At 36.4% G+C, this 21,003-nt stretch overlaps 1 protein-coding gene and 1 long non-coding RNA gene across 2 annotated transcripts; both read right to left on the bottom strand.

The window, feature by feature from the left end:
* Window positions 1-2,154: 2,154 nt before the first annotated feature.
* LOC135581060 (glucose-6-phosphate 1-dehydrogenase, cytoplasmic isoform-like) lies at window positions 2,155-14,685 on the bottom strand. Its single transcript, XM_065157153.1, has 16 exons — window positions 14,567-14,685; window positions 13,318-13,555; window positions 12,322-12,407; window positions 10,366-10,426; window positions 10,105-10,291; window positions 8,253-8,410; window positions 8,053-8,121; window positions 7,429-7,487; window positions 6,801-6,837; window positions 5,418-5,489; window positions 5,082-5,229; window positions 4,562-4,657; window positions 4,203-4,273; window positions 3,677-3,792; window positions 2,652-2,697; window positions 2,155-2,572 (listed from the first exon to the last, which is right to left on the bottom strand). Exons 2-16 carry the CDS (start codon window positions 13,510-13,512, stop codon window positions 2,402-2,404), a joined length of 1,572 nt encoding a protein of 523 aa, XP_065013225.1. The 5' UTR covers window positions 13,513-13,555; window positions 14,567-14,685; the 3' UTR covers window positions 2,155-2,401.
* Window positions 14,686-15,666: 981 nt separating this feature from the next.
* Window positions 15,667-20,800, bottom strand: LOC108953123 (uncharacterized). Its single transcript, XR_010497327.1, has 4 exons — window positions 20,445-20,800; window positions 19,855-20,233; window positions 16,885-17,050; window positions 15,667-16,040 (listed from the first exon to the last, which is right to left on the bottom strand). It is a non-coding gene; the product is annotated as an uncharacterized LOC108953123 (long non-coding RNA).
* Between the last annotated feature and the right edge of the window lie 203 nt (window positions 20,801-21,003).

The raw sequence follows: 21,003 nt of genomic DNA, 5'->3' as shown, positions 1-21,003 counted from the left end.
CGCCTCGACTGCTATGCATGCCATCGTGATGTTCAATAGTGCCATCAGCTTCTCCTTGGATGCCTAGTTCTTGGACAACCTAGGGTCCTCGCTAGAGTCATTTTGCTCCTCCTCGCGCATGGAGCGGACTCATTGGGGGATATCGACACTATGCTCCTCTATCGGGTCCTAGAAGGGGGGACCTCCCGACGAGGAGCTCCAAGAGGAAGATGTCGAAGCTGTAGACTTCAAAGAAGAGGGTGAAGGAGGGCTTGGGAAGGCATGACTCAAGCGTATGGTAGAAGAGTGAGGAGGATGCAACGGAGGAGGAGGGGGCGACGAGGTCATGGAGTGAGGCTAAGGGAAGGGGCAAAAGGGATAGGATGATAGCATAGTCAACGAGACATGACTCGAAGTCTAAGCGAAGCAAGACGTTGGAGGGCTTGAGGTTGGCATGCATAGTCGACGGTTTCTCTGGTGGAGGTAGAGGAGGCCGATGGCCATGTCCTTTGCCATCTTCAAGCATAACATCTAGTGCAACGGTCGTTCGATATCTATATCGACATCAATGCAGATGCAAAGAGGGAGAGGTTGAGGCTGGGATCAGACTAACAAGTCAGTAGCGAGGCGACCACCACCATCTGCATCGTCGTCGAGGCAGTTGCTGCTTGACAACTGTGTTAGTATCGACGTAGATGTAGAGTGATGCAGGGTGATGATGAGGTCAGTGGCATACTTCTAGTGGAGGCGGGTGTCGTCGTGATGAGAGTGGACCTATCGTCGGAGGTGGCCAGACAACTGTGTCAGCATTGTTGTCCGCCATCGATATCGTCCATCACTCAATGTTAAAATTATCTTTTTATCTTTTATTTTATGTTTCGTCGATAAAACTGACGAATAAATAAGCTTAGATATTTCACTTTCGTAATTATAAAAATACGAATATAATTTTTTTTGAAGTGTAAAGATCTAAACAAAAAGACAGCTAACTATATGTAATTAACCAGCTGCCGGATCTCTCTTAATTCAGTGGGCTGCAAAATGACCCTGTTGCTTTCTCATTGTTTTGCCATCTCGGCTCTTCAAATTTGATCGGTGAATACGAAGGGTTGCGCATATCATGTTCATGTCTATCAGCTGCATGCCAATCTACCTACTCTTTTGAGGTAAGAGATATCAGTACATATGTTGAAGAATTCTTTTGCTGATAAAGAATTTGAATATGGACGAATTCTAGGAAGAAGTCGTTGGTTTTGACTTTTTCAAAGAACATCCCATCTTTATTTCTTTTATCAGACCGTCCACTTCTTAACATTCTAAATATACCTCCTTTTTACTTTCCCTTTCATCTCTTCTCTTTACAATAAGTTCTTTTTTGGCTTTGGTTCGATGCATAAAGAACATGTCCCATGGATTAAACTGGACCAAATTTATAATAAAATATATAAAAAAATAAATAAAAAATTTCATTAAAATTTTTAAAAATTAGAAAACATTTTGGGGGGCACAAAAATGTTTGAATATATAAAAGTATTAAAATTATATATTGTACTAAAATATTTATTTATAATATTATTTAGAATTATAAATATCTAAATGCTAAAATTTGAATTTTATTTATTAAATTTATCTTCTAATTAAAAATTTTGGAGCTGGTTCAAATTTATTTGAACCGGCTTAAGATTTATTGATCAAACCTAAACCGGTCCAAACCAAGCTAAGAAAAAGACAATAAAGTTGAAAAAAGATAGTATAACCGCTCACCTTTTTAGGGTAAAATTATAACGTTAAAGAAAATGAAAATGAAGCGCTCTTCAGAGACAAAAAGCTAATATTAGCCAATTTTTTAGGAATTCACGTTAAGCAGAAACATAATACAAAACCAGCGGAAATGACAAATCACTGTCAAAAGATTTAGTCATGCTTCTTCCGGTGTACGAGGCTTTGACAAACTACTACGCCGTAATGGCCACAAGTGATGACGTCTGAAAACTAATAAAACACGCGTTGAACTTGTAGCAGTTAAATGCAATATCTTCCTTTGCTAATTCCAGAATTAGATCAACCTACAAAGATACCTGGCATCTTACTTATTAAAAAAATATATATATTAAAGAATCAACAAATCAGTGGATTTAAGTGGGAGTAACATATCCATACCAATGATGCATTAGATTCCAAGAAGGAGAAAACAGTTTATTTATATCAAAAATCGAGGGCATGGTGTAGTACAAGCATAAGCACGAGACACGCTCGCAAGGAAAGCCATGTCATTTGTTGCAAAACATGCATCATGGCTTTTGGTGCATATTACATACGCAGGCTCAAGGGCAAGGTAGGAAGTAGATTGTTTGTTGAAAGATACTATTATAGTGAGGCGTATGTAGGTCGCGAAAGGGGTTACCTAACTAACGAGTGCAAATTATGCAAGGGTAGGTGGAATCCATATGTAGCCATGTGTTTGCACATATCCAGCCTTGGCAAGCAACTCATCTGCCTCTGCTGGACCACGGCTGCCTGGTTTATATGAAATGGGCTTCAGTTGTCCCTCGTCGATGCTGTGTAGAAGAGGAGTGAATATCTCCCATGCGACCTATGGCACACAATCAATAAAAATCAGAACCAAACTCATTTATTTCATCTATAGATTAATTAATTATGAGGGGACATACTCTCAGTTCATCTCTGCGCACAAAATGTTGCTGGTCGCCCCTTATTCTGTGAAGAAGATATTTCGACAAATTAGAGATCGAAGTGATAGGCAGATGAACAATCCGAACAAGAAAAAAGAGTTTGCAAATTTGTGAATGGAATGTGAAATCGACATTAGGACTCTGATAATATGTGGAGAAAGTAAAATTAGGTGGCCAAGTAATGACAAGCTTTTTGTAAGAAAAAATGAGCTCTCTCAACATGAGAAGTTCATACGCACACTTCATTTCGTTGGTTGGTTAAGTATATGATTTCCTTCCATTGATATATGTATTTCAGGATGTACATAAGGGAAGCATGCACACAAGACATTGGTTGGTTTATTTCATTCAGACATCATATATCAGGGTATACTAGGACAATCAGACATCCTCAGTAGCCATATATATCTGCATTCGAGTTCCAAGACATGTTCTTAGCTAAGACATCAATTATTGCTGTATTCCTTCTGGGTTTTGGAACTATGCCTCTACCAAAGTTCTCAGTGGCATTTGGGAACTACAGATGATCACTGGTGACAAAGCCTAATGATCTATCATAAAAGTAGTAGCATGACATATAAAAGTACTAGCATAAAAGTACTTTCTATGCAGATGGTCATCTGATCAAACATAAAAGTACTAGTATTACAAAAAGCATCCTTTTAGGTCACTGGTCCTTATAATCACTGAGAATGTTTCAGGATGGAGCTACGGTGACTTGGGATTGATACTACTGTTAACAGTGATCTGTAAAAACTTCTATCACCTAGATGCAAAATTTTGTAAATTGGACCATAAGTTCCAGATAAAGATAAAAGTACTTGTCCGGATAAGTTATCACTGTTAAGATCATTACGCAAAACAAGACTGCAGAAAATATTAGTTTCTGGGTCATCTATGGGTTTTGATATGTAATGAACTATATTCAAATGAAAGATACAGATACTGAATATAATCTTTATAAAGGGTAGCAAATACTAGTTAACAGAAGTTACCGAACGTACGTGTCTAAGATTAACCGTTCATAGGCCTCCGGGATTTTGACGTCTTGATATCTTAGACCATAAGACAAATCTAGCTCACTCTGTATAGTTGACATTTGTAGTCCGGGTTTCTTGACCTGCAGAAGAAAATAAAGTAATCACAAAATAAATTATTATAACAAGGACATGCGATCGCAAGAAACACCTTGGAGGCTCCAGAAGCAGGAAACAAGTCATGATACCCCTAGCATGATATCCAGTATTCTGGTGAAAATCATGATGGAATATGATATGACCATCTATCTTCCATGCTATCGTCTCAAAGTGAACTTAAAGAGCCATATCCTCCAGCCAGTCAACAAGATGATTGCAGGCAAACTAAGACTCAAAGGGTGGAGTCTCGAGTCTAACAACTATCAAAATGATGCAACCAGAGATAAAACTGTGGCTTATAACTAAGACACACATTCCATGAGATGGTTTACAAGACAAGACTGTGCTGATGACACAGTACCATACACCACTGACTAAGGGATCAAGAACTTACTGTTAGTTTCATATACATGGCTTCTGATGGTTGCAGGCGAATGACAAATTCATTTCTCCCTTGCTTCTTACCTTAGCACATTTAATAACAAAAAAACGATATAAGTTTCTACAAGAGTAAATAGTGGAAAAGAAATTATGACATTGAGTGGGACAAGAAACCAATATATTGTGCAAGTATCAACATGGTTATTTCTCTTCAGTCTCTAACTTCCCAAGCACTGTCTAAAGTGAATTTTTATTCAAAATTTGAGGTTGTTGAACAATATTGCTTGACTTAGAGACTGATAAACAAAAACTTTTTAAGAGAGAACGTCAAGGAGTTGTTAGAGAGTCTAAATGAAATTTGAAAAACCATACTTTTAAAGATATCCCCAGGAACATCCTTAAATTGAACACGTATTTCTGCTTTTCTAGAATTCAAAGCTTTTCCCGCCTTGAGAATAAAAGGAACACCTGCATTGCATGATATCCAAGAGTGTTAGTGAATTCAGATAAGCACAATATGAAAACAATTATTTAGGAAAAGATTTTAGTCATTTTACAGCATTTTATAAAATCTAGCGCAAAGATTGTGGTTTTACAACATGAGGACATGTTGATACCTTGCTGGCACATCAACACCGTGATGTGTCAGTTGACACATCACAAGTACCAGCAGCTAAGAAAGGTAAATAGCATGCCATTGCCATTGCCATTGCCATTGTCTTTGGCACAGGTTGGCATGATGCAGCCAATACCATTCTGGTATGGTGTGCATGCACCATGTTGACCCACGCTGATCAGCAAGGCATTTCTTGCTTCTATGTTCTTTGTACAGAAGCAAAAAGATATGACCATCAAAAGAATGAAATATAACTTGTAATTGACAGGTCCAAACCTTCCCATCTTTCATTGTGTATACGCAGAACGGCAGTTGCAAATGTAGGAGTGTTAGAACTGTCAGAAACGGTTGGGTCATTTTTGTAGCCCTCATACTGTCCAAGGACTACCTCTTCAGGTTTTATTGGTAGCACTGACTGAAGAACCTGATGGTTGACAAAAATTTAGAAAAAGACACCACGATAAGATGGCCAAGTTTGAAATAAAGGAGGCAAAAGAATGTATCGTAGTTTGTTTGTTGGACTAACTGGGATAATTAAAAATGGCCATGTGCAAGATATGGCAAGCAGATGAAGACACGATTAAAGTTGGTGCATACAAAATGAGTTCTGACCTTCACTTTTTCATCCCGAATGTGCTCAGGCTTTAGTGAAACAGGTTTCTCCATGGCAACCAAACAAAGGACCTGCAACAGTATCAAAGCAGCTGTTTCTTCAAGTCTAACAATGTGCAATAAATTAAAGGACAAGGAAAATATGAAAAAAAGTTTGACATAATCAGCATGTCATGAGATGTTGACCTTCTTTGTAATCATGTCAAGACAGTTTGTAATTTTGTATTTGAAGAAAAAGACAATCACCTGGTTTTTAAATTTGTGGTCGTGCTAAGTTGCTATCAAGACTACACAACTGTGTTCATGTATGATGTAAGTATAGTTAGTTTCAATTGTTTTAAAAATAAGACTATTATGTATAATTAACTAGTCTCCTGTCTGAAAGTAGCACCCCATCTGCCTTTCAATACATTTCATGCCTTCATGAATTATTTAAAATCAAGTTAGCCAATTGGTGACTATCTAGCAGATAACAAGTTCTACATCAATACAAAATGCTACTAAACTGAATTAAAACCATGATATGGAAAGAAGAGTGTTCGAATCTGCAAGAACAAGGTCCTATTTCAAGCAAGAAGATCTTAAGCATTCAAGTGAAGATGGATGGTGGATCATAAATATTGAACTTAAAAAAAATCTGCCCATCATATATATAATCTAGTTGGTGAAGAACTGAGTTAATGAAGTGACAAAACTAATTTTCACATGTGTGGACACTGAGACAAAACAAAATCAGTCTAGAATAACAAGAGAAAAAACAGCTTACAGAAGGATGACTGACTATCTATATTTGCTGAAAGTGTCAATTTTACAAGACTTTTGGGACACTATAAGGCCATAAAAGTTAATAGTTTTTTGAAAACAAACCATGTGATCGCACTATCTTTAATGCCATAAACAACTGAGGACATAGGTTTAATGTTTGTATATTCTTTTGGTAGATCAAACTGATATAGTTGTCTTTGTGAGACCAAAGAAGTAACATCTTCAATTAAAATCTAATTTTAAGATATAATTCTAGCATCAATTAAATGTAAATGATATGGGAGATCACATCTAATAGCAAGGAAAGATATAGAATGGAAACAACTTTAAGGAAAATAAAGGTTTTAGAATAAGCCAAAAAAGGATTAAGGAAGCTGAGGGGTATTTGGAGACAATTTAGCCTCAGTAGCATTACATGCATGTTTTTAAGCGTCATCTTCCATTCTTCATTACTTTTAACAAGATAAACAATTTACAAACAAGCAGATGAATGGTGAATAAATATAGTCATATTGCACATTTCTTCAAAAGTGAACAATCAATTTTCTAAGAGAATAAATAGTCCTAGGTATACAATTTAATCTGTCAAACAAACAACAATACTTTACTTTCCATTACCTGTAGCAAATGATTTTGAATGATATCACGAATGATTCTGCAAAATGATAAATGTGGTTAGCCTTCAAAAAGTTTAATATTTAATATACCAAAACAGTGTTAACAAAGATTATTTACCTTAATTTTATATGTATGATAGTATATAATATGACCACCAGTATTTGCAGTCAAAATGTAAGACAGAGAAACAAGATTCCCTACGCTTCTTTCAAGAAGAAGAAGAAGAAGCTATCCACTCTATTGCAAAAACTGGACTCCTTGGAAGTTACCAAACAGTGTGGCCTCCAACAATATTAACAAGTTATTATGGAAAATTTCTACTTAATGAAGTTGTCTGAATTTAATACATAAAGTACATTTCAGAGCATCTTAAAGAAAAGTACAGACTCCACCCCAGTAAGGAAATATCTGATAGGAACTACACAGGCATAATCCAAACTAAAATCATGCAAAATTTTCTCTTAGGAAGTTCTCTAAAGTCTAAACCATGAGCTGTGCATATTCTTCCAATCACCAATCAAGCTTTGCTAAAGTTCTCAGAACTGATTCCAGTGCCAGGAAAAAGATCTGGTCCTTAGTTTGGAAGGTATGTTTCGTCCAATTCTCAAAATGCATAAAATATACATACCCATATTCATCAAAATATCCTCCTCTCCCTTCAGTTCCAAAGTCCTCCCTGAATACAATCTGCAGGTTCAGAGTTATTGCTATGTTAGAAATGAGAATATTCTGGATGATAAGACCGTAACAATTCGACATGCTTTCCAAAAAAATATTATACAAAGGACGATGTCATTATTTATGTTATATCAAAATATTGAACTGTTACTCTAGAAGCAAGAATAATGGTGGCACCTCTCAAACTCATGAAATACAATGAGTGGATGGCCATAAAATAATATATAGTACATAAAGTGCCTTTTTCCCGTGATACGTGTATAATCAAAATGCAAAATGAATTAATGTTATTAAGTAGTTAGGATTTGGGAAACAACACATCAAAAAAGCTAGTGCCAACGAGTTATGGATGCTGAAATGGAAGTCTCAGGCTTCCAGAAAAAAGAGAACAAGAAATCCACAGCCATTGCATGCTACTATTAGAAATGGGGCCTTGTATGTTTCAGATGAAAAGCCCAAAAGAAAACATATTTTCTTGTAAAATTATGCATGATAGACACTTGTAAATTATCCTCCTGGCTCATGAATTTACCCATGTTTCTTGAACTACAGCTCCTGTAGGAGCAAAAATTACCTGTATATTATCGATGTTATCACGATTCCAAAGAGGCATAAAGAAGCGGTTTGCAAAACGAAGCACCAGCTGTAAATTAAACCAGACATAGGAAAACAGTTAATTGTTAGTTGGGAGATTAAAGAAGCCTGGTGGGGTGTCCTCCCTTCCAGTTATCCCTTCAAAAAAGAAGCATGTCAGTTCCAGTTACACATTATTACCAAGTTTTGAACCAACTCCTTTCCCAGGTAGTGATCAATTCGGTAAAGTTGTTTTTCATCAAATAACTCTCCAAGCTGGGCACTTAAATCTTCTGCAGATTCCAAGTCTTTTCCGAAAGGTTTCTCAACCACAATGCGTGTCCACCCACCAAGATCAGCTGAGAAATATTAATTTAAAGAACTAGTAAGATTCAGCATAAAAAAGGAAGAAGACTCCCATTATGATGCCAATAGGAAATTACTTTGGATATAATCATATATCAAATAACAAAATTTTTGTGTAACTAGTAATCCTGTAATATATGAAGAACAAGAAGTTTCCCTTTGGAAGGAAACATATAATGAAAACATAAAATCAATTCATGGAAGTACAAAATCTTCAATTGTGGGTTGCCAAAAGCACTAATTGCACTTCATGACATGGAAACCTCAGAAGTTGGCACATAGAGATTCAACTTCTTATCTGAAAAAAATTTCTTAACAATTATACAGAATGATGTTGACATATTTTATTTATAAACTCTTTAGAAAAAAGACTAATAAAAAAAGGAGAAAACAATGTAAGAATCTAACTACAGATGGTTGCACAGGAAGGTAAAATTAGAAAGAGAAATTTGTATCTTTCAGACACAGAGGCCAAAATAATAACACAGATTCCTGCCACAGTATGCATGATGTAACTCTTCTATTATCATTGTCGCTCATGAATCTACCCATGTTCTTTACAACTAGCACTCTTAGGAGGAAAAGTGATATATTATAAATGTTTTGTAGTTCAGACAAAAAGAAGGGAATGTTTCTTAAGTTGACACAATGATATAAAACTTATATGAAAGTACTTTGTGAATGATTAATGCAGAATGATGTTGGTGTACTTATTTATCAAGATTTTATACTACATATTGCATCTACTAGAACCAAGGATTTAATTGTTGTCAAGTGACCTATGCCAATGGTGCAACACAAGAAACACTATGAGGTCTACCAACAAATATAAATAAAAAACAAATAATGGTCTTGGCATACCCTCAGCATGGCATGAGAACCATGCAAATACCACATTATCACAATACAACATAATTGAAACTTCAAGAAGCTCCCGAACCATTATTAAAATGTTATAATAGTTATCCTTTCCAATCCTCTTGCAGAAACATTTCTTTTGTGGCAAAGCTAGAAAACTATGCACTTTTATTATGTTATAAATTATAATCATGAAATATGTGTAATGAGAAGCAAATGAAAAAGAGATAAATATATATGAGAGGAAAATAATTAATTACTCTCTCTCTCTCTCTCTCTCTCTCTCTCTCTGTGGCAACAAAAGGGAAAGGTTGTTTACAAATTCATCAAAGAAAAGCAGTTTTTCACAAATGTTCTGCACTAACTCTGAAAGCTTTTTACTAACATAGAAATTATTTTCTGCAACCATAACAAAGTCTGCAGGAAAGTATAATGTAACATATTTATTACGAAAAATAATAGATGAAGGACAGTCAACAAAATTCTTAAGGAAAGTGACATGGGAAACATACACTTTGAAAATTACAGCCATTGAAGTAGAAAATATTTTCATTTAGTAATGTATTTTACCCAAACTACTAGTAACTGAAAAATGTCATTGGTAAACCTGAAGATTGCAATGGCTTCTTCAAATTCTATTTGGTCCATTTCATTGACAAGAATGAGAGAGAAGAAGACATCATGAATCATTCATCTAGATAGTAACAAGCATGAATTATACAAATTCATAAGGTACATACAGATGTTAAATTCTATGTTAAATGACATCAGTGACATTATACTAGCAAACCTAATTATCACATCTTATGAAATTTATGGGAAAGCTTACACTGATTCATGCAATGTCTTCTTATCATTGTGCAGACAGAAGGATACACAGATGGAGGAAGTGCCAGGTAAAATAGCCTGCGAGAGGTTCCTGGTTGGGAATTTTTTGATGTCTCATGCTCTGAAACTTGCATATCCAACAGTTGAAAACCTTCCTCACTGTCATATGAGCCACTGACATATTTAATCTGCAAAGCAATCATAAATTTTACACCTCCTAAACTCAGAAAAGTTCAGAGTAAGAGAGGTAGAATCAGTTTACCAATTGCAAGAACTTCGATAGAATCTCTACATTTTCAGTTGACACAACTTTGCCAAGGTATCTGAACAACATTGACAAAATTCAGTTCTATTATCAAATTGCATTGCAGAAAAACACTAACAAACTAAAGATGTAAAAAAAATGGTCAGAATCTTCACTGTAATAGTGAAAATGTTCTCTTCTATTGTGCTCATTTTCATCTAACCAAATGTCAAATGGAAAGGTACTTGCAAAAAGGAATGAAAAGTCCATTTTTAAATTTTATTGCTTCTCTGAGGTTCATTTGAAGATCTAAAATCAACCAGTTAAAATATGCAATGCAAACTTTTTATTCTTTGCTTGGAATCCATCCACTGAAGCATGAATCTTTGTGTCATTGAGCTTCACTGAGTGTGATATCACCAGTTAAACTAAGTGCTTCCAAATCTCAACAATGACTTCTCATTGTACTCAGTATTTTTCTTTTTGGCATATGTAGCTGTCAAGATTTCATGCTTGCATGCATCTGTCTGCAAAGTTCCTATGTTTATATAACCTTCAATATCTCTTATGAACTTTGCAATTAGGAACTTGGTACTTTGGGCAGGCGGCTCCACATTGCTCCTTGCCAAGTAAAATTAACTTCTGCCCATGATTATTGTAGCACAAATTCTTTTTTATATTTTTCTTTGAGGAAAAGAGGATGAGCATGAGCTCATTAATTTCATCAACAAAGTGAAATGAAGCTAGTAGATAAGGGTGGGTTACTAGAGAACATAAACCAGAGACCTATCTATATAAGGCAAATGGGTGATGGAGCCTTTCTAGCTAAATAAAGTTAGCACTTTCCAAGAAACTAAAAGGAGAGTCCAAACAATTATATATAGGTGGAGATTCATGACTTTTTGATCCAGATAAGATCATAGTGCATGGAGGAACACAGTTTACTGACTTTTTTTCCAAAAGAGTTTGCTGACTTTTTTCTCCAAAACACTTTACTGACTTTGACCTCAATACTGCTGCAGCATGTGTTATTGCTTAAGTGTCATTGTTTAGCGTGATTGTTGATAGCCTAAGGATCAGATGCACTGGTTTAAGCTCAATTTTCTCTAATTGTTATCTTTGATCATGGAGTTAGTTCAAAAATATAGAAAAAGAGTAAACTTGAGAAAATGTAGTGTCCATATGAATTATTTGGATCAGTTGTTTAAAAATTAATCCTGATTCCATGTATAAAACATACTTGAGCCACCAATTGTATGGAATCTCCACCAATACATAATTTCTGAATAAAAAAAATCTACTGAATGTCTGAAACACACAAGTAATTGCCCAGATCAAATAACAACATCGGATCATATATTTCACAATGAGGGTGACAACACACACTAGAAAGGTAGACCTCATTAGACATGAATTGTAACAACAATCAGACCCATCAAATCCTACCAATGCTCTGATTATAACATCCTTGCAGAAAAACAACAAATATGAGGAAGTGAACTAATAAGATTTTATCAGATGATGTTTGTTAGGCGACTGTCCCAGATGACACAACCAGTTTGTACCAGTAGATGTAACATTTCCAGTTGTCATGCTACCTATGTTCTATATTTGATTCCCCATGCTGCTAGAAGAAACTAAAGATCATTCAAGTGTGAGATTCAACCCTTTTGTTATAATGGACAATCATGCTTCGTATAACTTGTTTCTTTTTTTCCTTCAGTAATTTTGAATCTTGTTTTGACCCATTTATCACATCACTGTAATATTAGTTGGAACTTGGAAGTACTACCATCCAAGATTAGATACATTTTAACAAAATATATCCAATGCATAATCAAAATCTCAAATGATCCAAAAGGGAAAATGGAATGACAGAGAAGGTATATTTCACAATTTGTGCGAGGTTAAGGCCAAAATTATTGATGAAGCTCATTAGTGATCAAGATGCTTTATGACAAAATAGTGTCTTACCCACGGATGCGTTCTCTTAAATCATCATCTGAAAGCTTTGTCCGAGCATAACCAAATATGTGCACATCATTCTCTTGTAAGAATCCCTATTTATTTCTCCAGCAACATGAGTACGTTACTGAAATTGCATATACTATATGATATCTTTATTCAAAAGAATGGCATTGATCATAATATGCAACATAAATCACAAAGAAAATTTACAGATGTTACAACTGTAAACATGAACTTATTATGCATACATAAACTGATATGATGCATAAATAGACAGACATTATCTGACATTTCAACATGTAAATTCAAATGTACAATAATACACATTAATGTAAAAAATAATAATATAAATGAATCTCAGCTGTAAGACACTAATCCAAAAAAGAACCTAGAATCAACTAAAAACACAAAAGAACCCTTTACAAACTGAGATATGCATAAATTAACAAAAAACAATCCATAATCTAAAGAACTCGAAGCTTTCTTAGGAACACTACTATTCATGGAAAGCAAAATAATGTGCCAACACACGGAACGAGCAGCGACCTTTTATTCCTTTCCATGTAAAATTTCTCAAGATTATTCATCTGAAATTCTCATCATGGCATTGACCAACAAATAAGCTAAACTCAAAAACATATTGACCCAAAACCAAACAAAGAACTTAAATGAGCCAAGATTATCAAGAAAAATATTGCTTGATAAGGACAAAAAGAAATTATAGAGAACTGAAGATTAATAGTTCACCTAATGCCAAAAAAAATCACATTATAAACAGCAGGCTTTTGCTTAGACATCAACGACAAGTTTGATAAAACACAAGTCAAAAATAAACTTCCAACATGTAACCATAAGTATTCATCAAGAGAAGAGGACAATGATTTGTTAGAAAAACAAGCCATATAACGAGGTCATTTTTCACGTTCTAGTTATCAAAGAAAACTACATAGTTAAATAATACATATCAATCAATATATGATGAAACAGATAAGCACCACGAACCTGCTGAAAAAGGTGAAAGAGTGCAGGAAATGTTTTCTTCTTGGCAAGGTCACCAGAAGCACCAAGCACGATTATGGATAAACAACCAGCCTCCCGTACAAGACCCATGTCTTTCTCTTCTGAAAATGATTCACTCCTAAAACTGTTATTTCCTAAGGAGCCATTTCTCAAAGATGTATCTGACACAGTTGACATGGCTAACTGCAGTATGATGATTTTGTTCTTCTTTGAATGAAACCTGAATAATTATATAGAAAAATGATCATTTGCACATTGAGAATGGATCACATATTATTGCACAAACATTACTTATATCTCTCTGAGAGAGTGAGTAAAAAATTAACCACAAAACAACTAGATATTGAGACTCAAAGATGCATACTAAGACACAACACTGTAACAAGTTGCCTAAAATCAATATCCTCAAAAGCTCCCAAAAATTGGAATGAAATTTGCTACGTGGCACATCTTTGTCTACTAAGACATGACAATGTAACAAGTTCACTAATATCACTCTCCTCAAAGTACCTGAAAATCGGAAGGAACTTTGCAAAATTAAGAGACATAAACATTGAGTCTCAGAAACATGATATTCTTAAGGATGTCTGGATCATAAGCAATTAATCACTAAACATTATCATTTGGAGGCACTTGCAGAATAAGAACCGTATGCTGTTATGATCATATCATATGTTATGCGGTACATAGCATTTACTTGTTCCTGCAGTGGCTTCTATTAGCCCCTCTAGCATAAATATGCATTCATCATCACCACGTATTGCAAAGCCACTGAATGAATTAATGTAGCACACGGACCAGTTAACCTCCATAAGTGCTTTGATGCATCTCTAGTCGAGAAGGAATCTTCCAACCAAAAGAATGCTCATCGCCACTCTCTTATGCCCTAAACTATGCGATCGGATAAGTCTCAGGATACGACAGACTGAATCAAGAAGTAGCTTAGTACCTTACAATCTAAGCAGAGCTTAGGTCCACACAATCTAAGCAAAGCACCTTTCGTGCAAGAACAATGATAAAAATTCTTGATCAAGGACCATCTCATCAAGGCTGAAGACCCACGGTGAAGCAAAATAAGCCAAAAACAAGCGGTTCCTAATTCTTTCTTCATTCAAGAGAACCCGTTTCCCCGCCAAGAAAAAGGAAGTTACGGGCAGAGACCCACAAAAGATCAAGCAAGAAGAACAAGCACCATAGGAAGAAATCATGAAAGAAAAGACCAAGGACAAACCTAACCAGCAGCGGTCTTGCAGACGGTGAAGGACGAATGGGGGCAGCTACCCTTTTATGCTCGCCGCTCTGCGCCTTCCTGTGCTCGCCACCACCTACCCCTCCCTTTCTCTCTCTCTTACCAACTACCGGATTGAAAGGACAAGGAAAATATTACGAATAGTAAATTACATATGTACCCCTCCACAGTCGGTTATTCCAAACTAAGAGGAAATGAATGGAGACAGAATATTTTGACCCAACGGTCTACCTCAACTTTTACGCGATGAGTAGGCGGCCATATGAACGTTCTCCAATTCTGATGCCGCCGACTATTATTTCAGCTCAGCAAACCATGGTGGAAGTGGGACCCGCAAGAGAACAGGCAGGTAGATGAATGGCTAGGTAAAAGTTAGTGCGCGGAAGAGCTGCCCCAAATAAACAAACGCTTACCGATGGCGATTCGGACGCGCCGGTGGTCACGTGGGGTTGGTTGTGACGCCACCGCACATCTAAAACCTCCGGGTCGCGGGTCCCACCCAAGGCTGCTGTGCGTTCCGAGATAGTTGCGCTCCATCACGGCCGTTGAAATGGGTCTGTTTCGTGGCTGGAGACGGGTACGCCCGGCAGGCCACCCAACTCATGGGACGCTCCACCTACCACCCGCAGCTAACGGATTCGGGTACAACTCCGACTTTTAATGCTGGAGAAGGTAGCCACCTGTCCGACGTTGTAGGCAAACTGGAATCGTACTGTAACAACTGATGTCATGACCATATATAACACTCCCAACTAAGTGAACATTATAAGTATGTCATTGTAATTAATATTTATTAATTGAATGTTAGTTTCCATTTTTATGATTGACGGGAGGGAAGAATAAGAAGAAAAATCTTTATGCGGTGACCCCAATTTTTTCCACTTCTACTCACAATATTAGCAAAAATTTTCCACGTTAAACAAAAAGAATAAACATAAAACGTAGACTGCAAGGATTCCTAAATCTGACAGAAATTATTTTAGATGGATAAGTCTTAGATAACTAAAAGTTCATATGATAAAATGCTGTTTCGTTAAAAGTTACAATCACAAAATAAGAAATAAAAATTATACTGCAGCATACGAAGTTCCCTTACAAGCAGGGAAGCTATTTCTGTAATGAAAATAAACATTTTCATGCCCTATATATGTTTTAATTTTTAGCACTACAAATCTTAGGCGGAGAAGAAAATTGTCACTAAATGTCTCCTTCAATGAGAGTAGTTTAAACTCATGAAGTTACAGGAGGCGACATGAAACTAATGGTAGAGGCTCTCCCATGAATAGGTGAGTCAGTAGTTGCCCATCAATTTCCGGTGGTCAAGTTTAGGCACTGCTTTCCCTACCACAATTAAAGTCACAAGTCCAAGTGGTTGATATGTGTACAAACCTTCAAGTATCGTAGTCTTCAAATGCTACGTAGATGTTGCAATCTTCTCCACTTCTCCTCAGTCAATCTGCAAGGAATGAAGAAAACAACATCTAAACCATGTTAGTTCTCATATTATTTTATTCAGAACTATCATGAGAATCTGCAAGTGTAGCCTCAAATCTTGGATTTGAATTCCATTCCAAGATGCACCTAATTTTTTTGGGTGGAAACCCAATTTGGCTCTTTATGTCCCATGATAATTTTTTGGGCGGACTCGGTAGTTTATTGCATGATGATGCCGGGCCATCTCAAACATTTCCAGTTTTCTTTTGGATTGAGACGTGTATTGAAAAGTCATGGATGCCGGTCCAATCCAACCTCTGAAGGGGTTGTTGGGATATTTTCCACCTCTTGAGACTTCCACATCAACCATATTTTAGTGTTGGGATTGGAATTGACGTATTGAAAAAGCCATGGATTGGGTTCATCCAACAATTTCTCATGTTCATCGCACATCAGACCATATAAAGTCAACTCTGGATTATCCCTCAAACCTCGAGAAAAGAACAAACTTATTGGCTCTTATTAGAAGCTCACCATTCAGTGTTGTCAGCATCCAAAGTGCTTCACTCTCTATGACACCACTAATACCAATTTAGCTGTGTAATCCATTTGTGGCCAATTGTATATTGTTCCACTTCTCTTTAACGTGCTCGATTTTTACAGCAGTAGATCTACTACAAAGGATCAAAATAGCCAGTCTTGCACATCATCTTTTGCTTGTATTAATTATTGCAAGTGATGGACAGATAACATGACATCTTTCCTTCCTAAGTCCAAAACATCCCCTCATGTTTAATCTTTTTCTTGAAGAGAAATCATTTCAATTTTTTAAAGGAAGATAAAGGAAAATGAAAGCAGAAAGGTACCTGGAAAGACATTTCACATGGTTGGGTCCTTTGCTGCTGGCTTAGGATCAGAAACAGGAGATGGTCTCCACTGTTTTTGGTTCTTGTTCAGGAGGAACAGGATCCAATCGGTCAGTTGAGCAATATAATGGTCCTTCGTCTGCAATTGGACCATCAAGCTTTAGATCTGCAACCAAAAGAAAGGTAAATCATGTTGCATAAGTTACTTGGTGTTGGGGAAGAAGAAAATAATTCCAAAACCAAAAGAAAAATCTATCAGAGATCAACAATCCAAAGCATATTAGAAAGTCGACACATGATGTAACATGGTTCGGTAATTTCCTGCTTACCTCCATGGAGAAGATCAAATTCTTCAATATATGATATCAATTATAAGACTATTGAGTTATCTTCACTTAAGCACAAATTTCCTTGCATGCATCTTACATAAGCTCGAAAAACTCATCTTTCAACCCCCTTTAGAAACCTAGAGAATATTCTCAAAAGCATCCAATGTGTCTTGCCTCCCCCTTACACCACAACCTTAAGACTCAAGATATTTATAAGAATAAATCCTAATTCACTAAAGAATTTCAATTTAATTTATTGAACTACATCAGTGCTCCATAAAATTTGCATTTAAGCAAGGTTCGTTGTACTGTACCGTACCGGCGTTTCGACTCGGGCTCAGTACGGTATGGTACCGGTGTATCGGGTGGTACATCAGGGCGTACCGAATATTTTTTTTTTATTTTTTGCACTGTAGCAGCGATATAGTATAGTACTGTAGCACTGTAGCGGTACCGGATGGTCCGCGTACCGATAACCTATCGGACCGGTACGTACCGCCCGGTACGGGCGGTATGCTTCGGTACAGCAGACCTTGCATTTAAGTGTGTAAAGAACCAGTCCCATATAGCATGTTCTCCATATGTTACTAGGACAAAGTAGATTTTTCCTCTCTATAGCTCTGTTCTAGTAAGTTCCATCAACATAAGATCCATATAATAGAAAAAGATAGTTTGTAATGAATGGCATATCAAATTTCTTTAGTATATGAATTTGTAGATCGATGTTGTGCTTGAGCAGTTGTGAAACTGAATGTAAAAAATATGATCAAACAAGACTAGTAGATAATTAAACATAACAAAGATAAGAAATTTAACCTGAGAAAAAATTGAAAATACATCAGAGCTTCAACATGCACCTAAGTTATTTCAATACTTATTAGACGAGGCTAATTTCCGCAGAATTGTATGACTTCATTATCCTGGGCTTACCACAAGACTGTCATGCTAAAAGCGTAATACAATATTATAAGCATGGTTTGTAGTACCGGTCCGTACCGCTCGGTACGGGCGGTACGTACCGGTCCGACAGGCTTCCGATACGCGGACCGCCTGTTACCGGTCCGGTACTGTAGCAGTACTGTAGCACAGCTACAGTACGTAGCGGTAACCTGGGTGTACAGAGCGGTATACCGTACCGTACCGGTACCGAGCCCAGGTTGAAACTCCGGTACGGTACGGTATTGCGAACCTTGATTATAAGAACCAAAGACAAAAGCTACGTATTTTTAAAAAAAGTTCAGTTAATACTATTATGAAATTTTAGTAATCCTGTGCATTTATCAGACATGAATGCACTATTTTTAGATTGAAGAAGGCATGGATGGTTAATTTATGTGAAACCTGATACAACTTAAAGGAACTACATACAGATTTTTTATTCATAAATTACTTGAATCAATGGCAAACGTCTGCAAAACACAGCATTAGTATCAGCACTACCACATGCAATGAGAATCAGATGATAAAAATCAGCAGACAACACACTGATATGAAGTTGTAGGAACTAATTGGACTGTACAATAGTGCAAGTGATTTTGTTTCACAGATATTAAACAAACTTTGTAAAAATATCTCATCAGATGACACAGGTGATGAATCTTTAAGATTTTGTAGACAGAAAAAGCATATAATATAACATAGAGTAAGATCCCAAGCCAAATCACTATTAACACACATGCTACTTCTTTTCAACCATTAGAATTATGCAGATTAAAACAACTACCAGTTCATATGCAATTCTGAGAAATTGGCTTCACCAATTTTTAGTACTGTCTAGTGGCTGCTAAATAACTAAACAAAATCTAAAATATAGGAATTATCTATAGCTAGCAAATAATTCAATTAAGTAAATAAGAGAACCTTTTGGCAGATTATAAAAAGTCATAATAACACTCGTTCATCTAAAACTTTTTTTATTACTATCTAATAACAAATAAGCACATAGATATAGAACTTTAGTTAACATTTTAGATCATAGGCAATATCTCATATCACTAAAAAATGGATAAGTGCCATCTGAACAATTTCAATGTCCTATATACTTCCAGCCTTTCCATATTAATCTTTAAAAACTTCAACATTTCCCTCTATACTAAAACTCTTTTTTATGTCATCAATAGACATTTCTACAAACTATTCTCTTTACCATTTTGATTACCTTTGGAGCCTTTTTTTTGTTGCATTGCAAATAAGTTCTTTAATTATCTTGATCGTGCTACTTCTGTCCTTGCTATAAAAATTATCAATAATCATTCTTCCAAAGGAACCCCTGATATTAATATGTTCCAAGTCATTTTTGTAAATCCTGCTTAAACTCTCAGCTTTATAAGTCAGAATGGTCACCCCTTACCGAAAGAATAAAGAGAGAGAATCTGAGCAAAGTGATCTTCATATAAGATAAAAAGAAATTTGAAGGGAGAACATTAAACATATAGAAGACTGCAGAGCAACATAAAAAACGAAGCTGAACAGACAAGTCTATTCAACACCGAGTCTCTCTCTCTATCTCAAACACACACACACGAACACACAAAAAGGCAGAGGAAAAGTGTCTTTGATTACTAGCAGAGAAGAAAGACAAGTTGCGTACTACGACATTGAAGGACCTCAAACGGAAAACTAATCCAGTCAGACTATGTACCTTCGTCATTCTTGCTCTGCGGGTCGCTGCTTCTGCCTCCCACATTTTGTGGGTTTCTAGTGTTTGTGATTGTGCAGTTCAGAGTTTTAGTAGATCAATATCAGAAAATATCTTCTGTAAAATAATATCGTCATAACATGACTGAAAAGAAGGTTGCGGCAAGAAGAGTTCTCAGAAATCAATCAACTTTGTTCCAAACACACCGCCCCATGGTCTGTCTAGGGGCCTTCGACAACACAAAAATGGATAATAAGAACTGAAGCCGACAGGAACAGAAGGCGTAGAAAATGTATGACATAATTAAAAGAGAGTGAAAACCTGAAGCAGAAACTTCGACTGGTGCGTCAGCAAAATCACGGATTTCATAACCAAGTTCATCCTGCACAGCTAAAAGCTTAGGCTGAAAACATTTAGGATGCAAATTAAATTCTCAGAACGAAGAACAGGGCTACATACAGTCACACCAACATGTACATATGTGGTAATAATGCAAATTCTGGAAAGTCCATTAGACAAGAAAATATATACAGAAAAGATGCATCCAAGGAGGAAAACCAAATCAAACCTAGAAATCAGTTTTAACGCCTTACCTAAACAGAGAATGCTCAAAGTATCTCTAATCACACAATGCAGATCAAGATGCCTCCTTGAACAAGATCGAAACTTCTGCATCGCCAATCTCTAGTGGTTGGCATCGTTGCCAAACAAAAATGAAACCCTACTTGATGTGCAGGATGGCGGCAGCGCATTCAAGACGACAGAGAGTGATCTGAAACGGAGAGATATTGGAGCGAGTGGGGGTCGAAGACCATGGCTTGAGCGCATTCAAGACGACAGAGAGTGATCTGAAACGGAGATATTGAAGCGAGAGGGGGTAGAAGACCATGGCTTGAGAGAGATCAAACAACGTGAGATTCAAATTAACAGAGAGGAACGATATGAAATGATGGTTCAGCTAACTACCTCTCAGTGCGTCGCTTCCACGTCTCCCAACGGCGTTATGGATTCAAACTATTGTAACATTGTTACAAGCATCATACTCGGGGATGTCCAGACACCTTGATCCCTCTGTGGGTCCATCTCATCCTCGGTTAACATAGAAGGTATGAACACGAGTAAGTATATTAGGGTGCATGTTTATCACACACC

The sequence above is a fragment of the Musa acuminata genome, chromosome BXJ3-6, assembly GCF_036884655.1.
Source record: "Musa acuminata AAA Group cultivar baxijiao chromosome BXJ3-6, Cavendish_Baxijiao_AAA, whole genome shotgun sequence".
In the NCBI taxonomy this organism is placed as follows: Eukaryota; Viridiplantae; Streptophyta; class Magnoliopsida; order Zingiberales; family Musaceae; genus Musa; species Musa acuminata.
The sequence above is the reverse complement of the archived record's forward strand: the minus strand, read 5'-3'. Positions and strand labels throughout refer to the sequence as shown.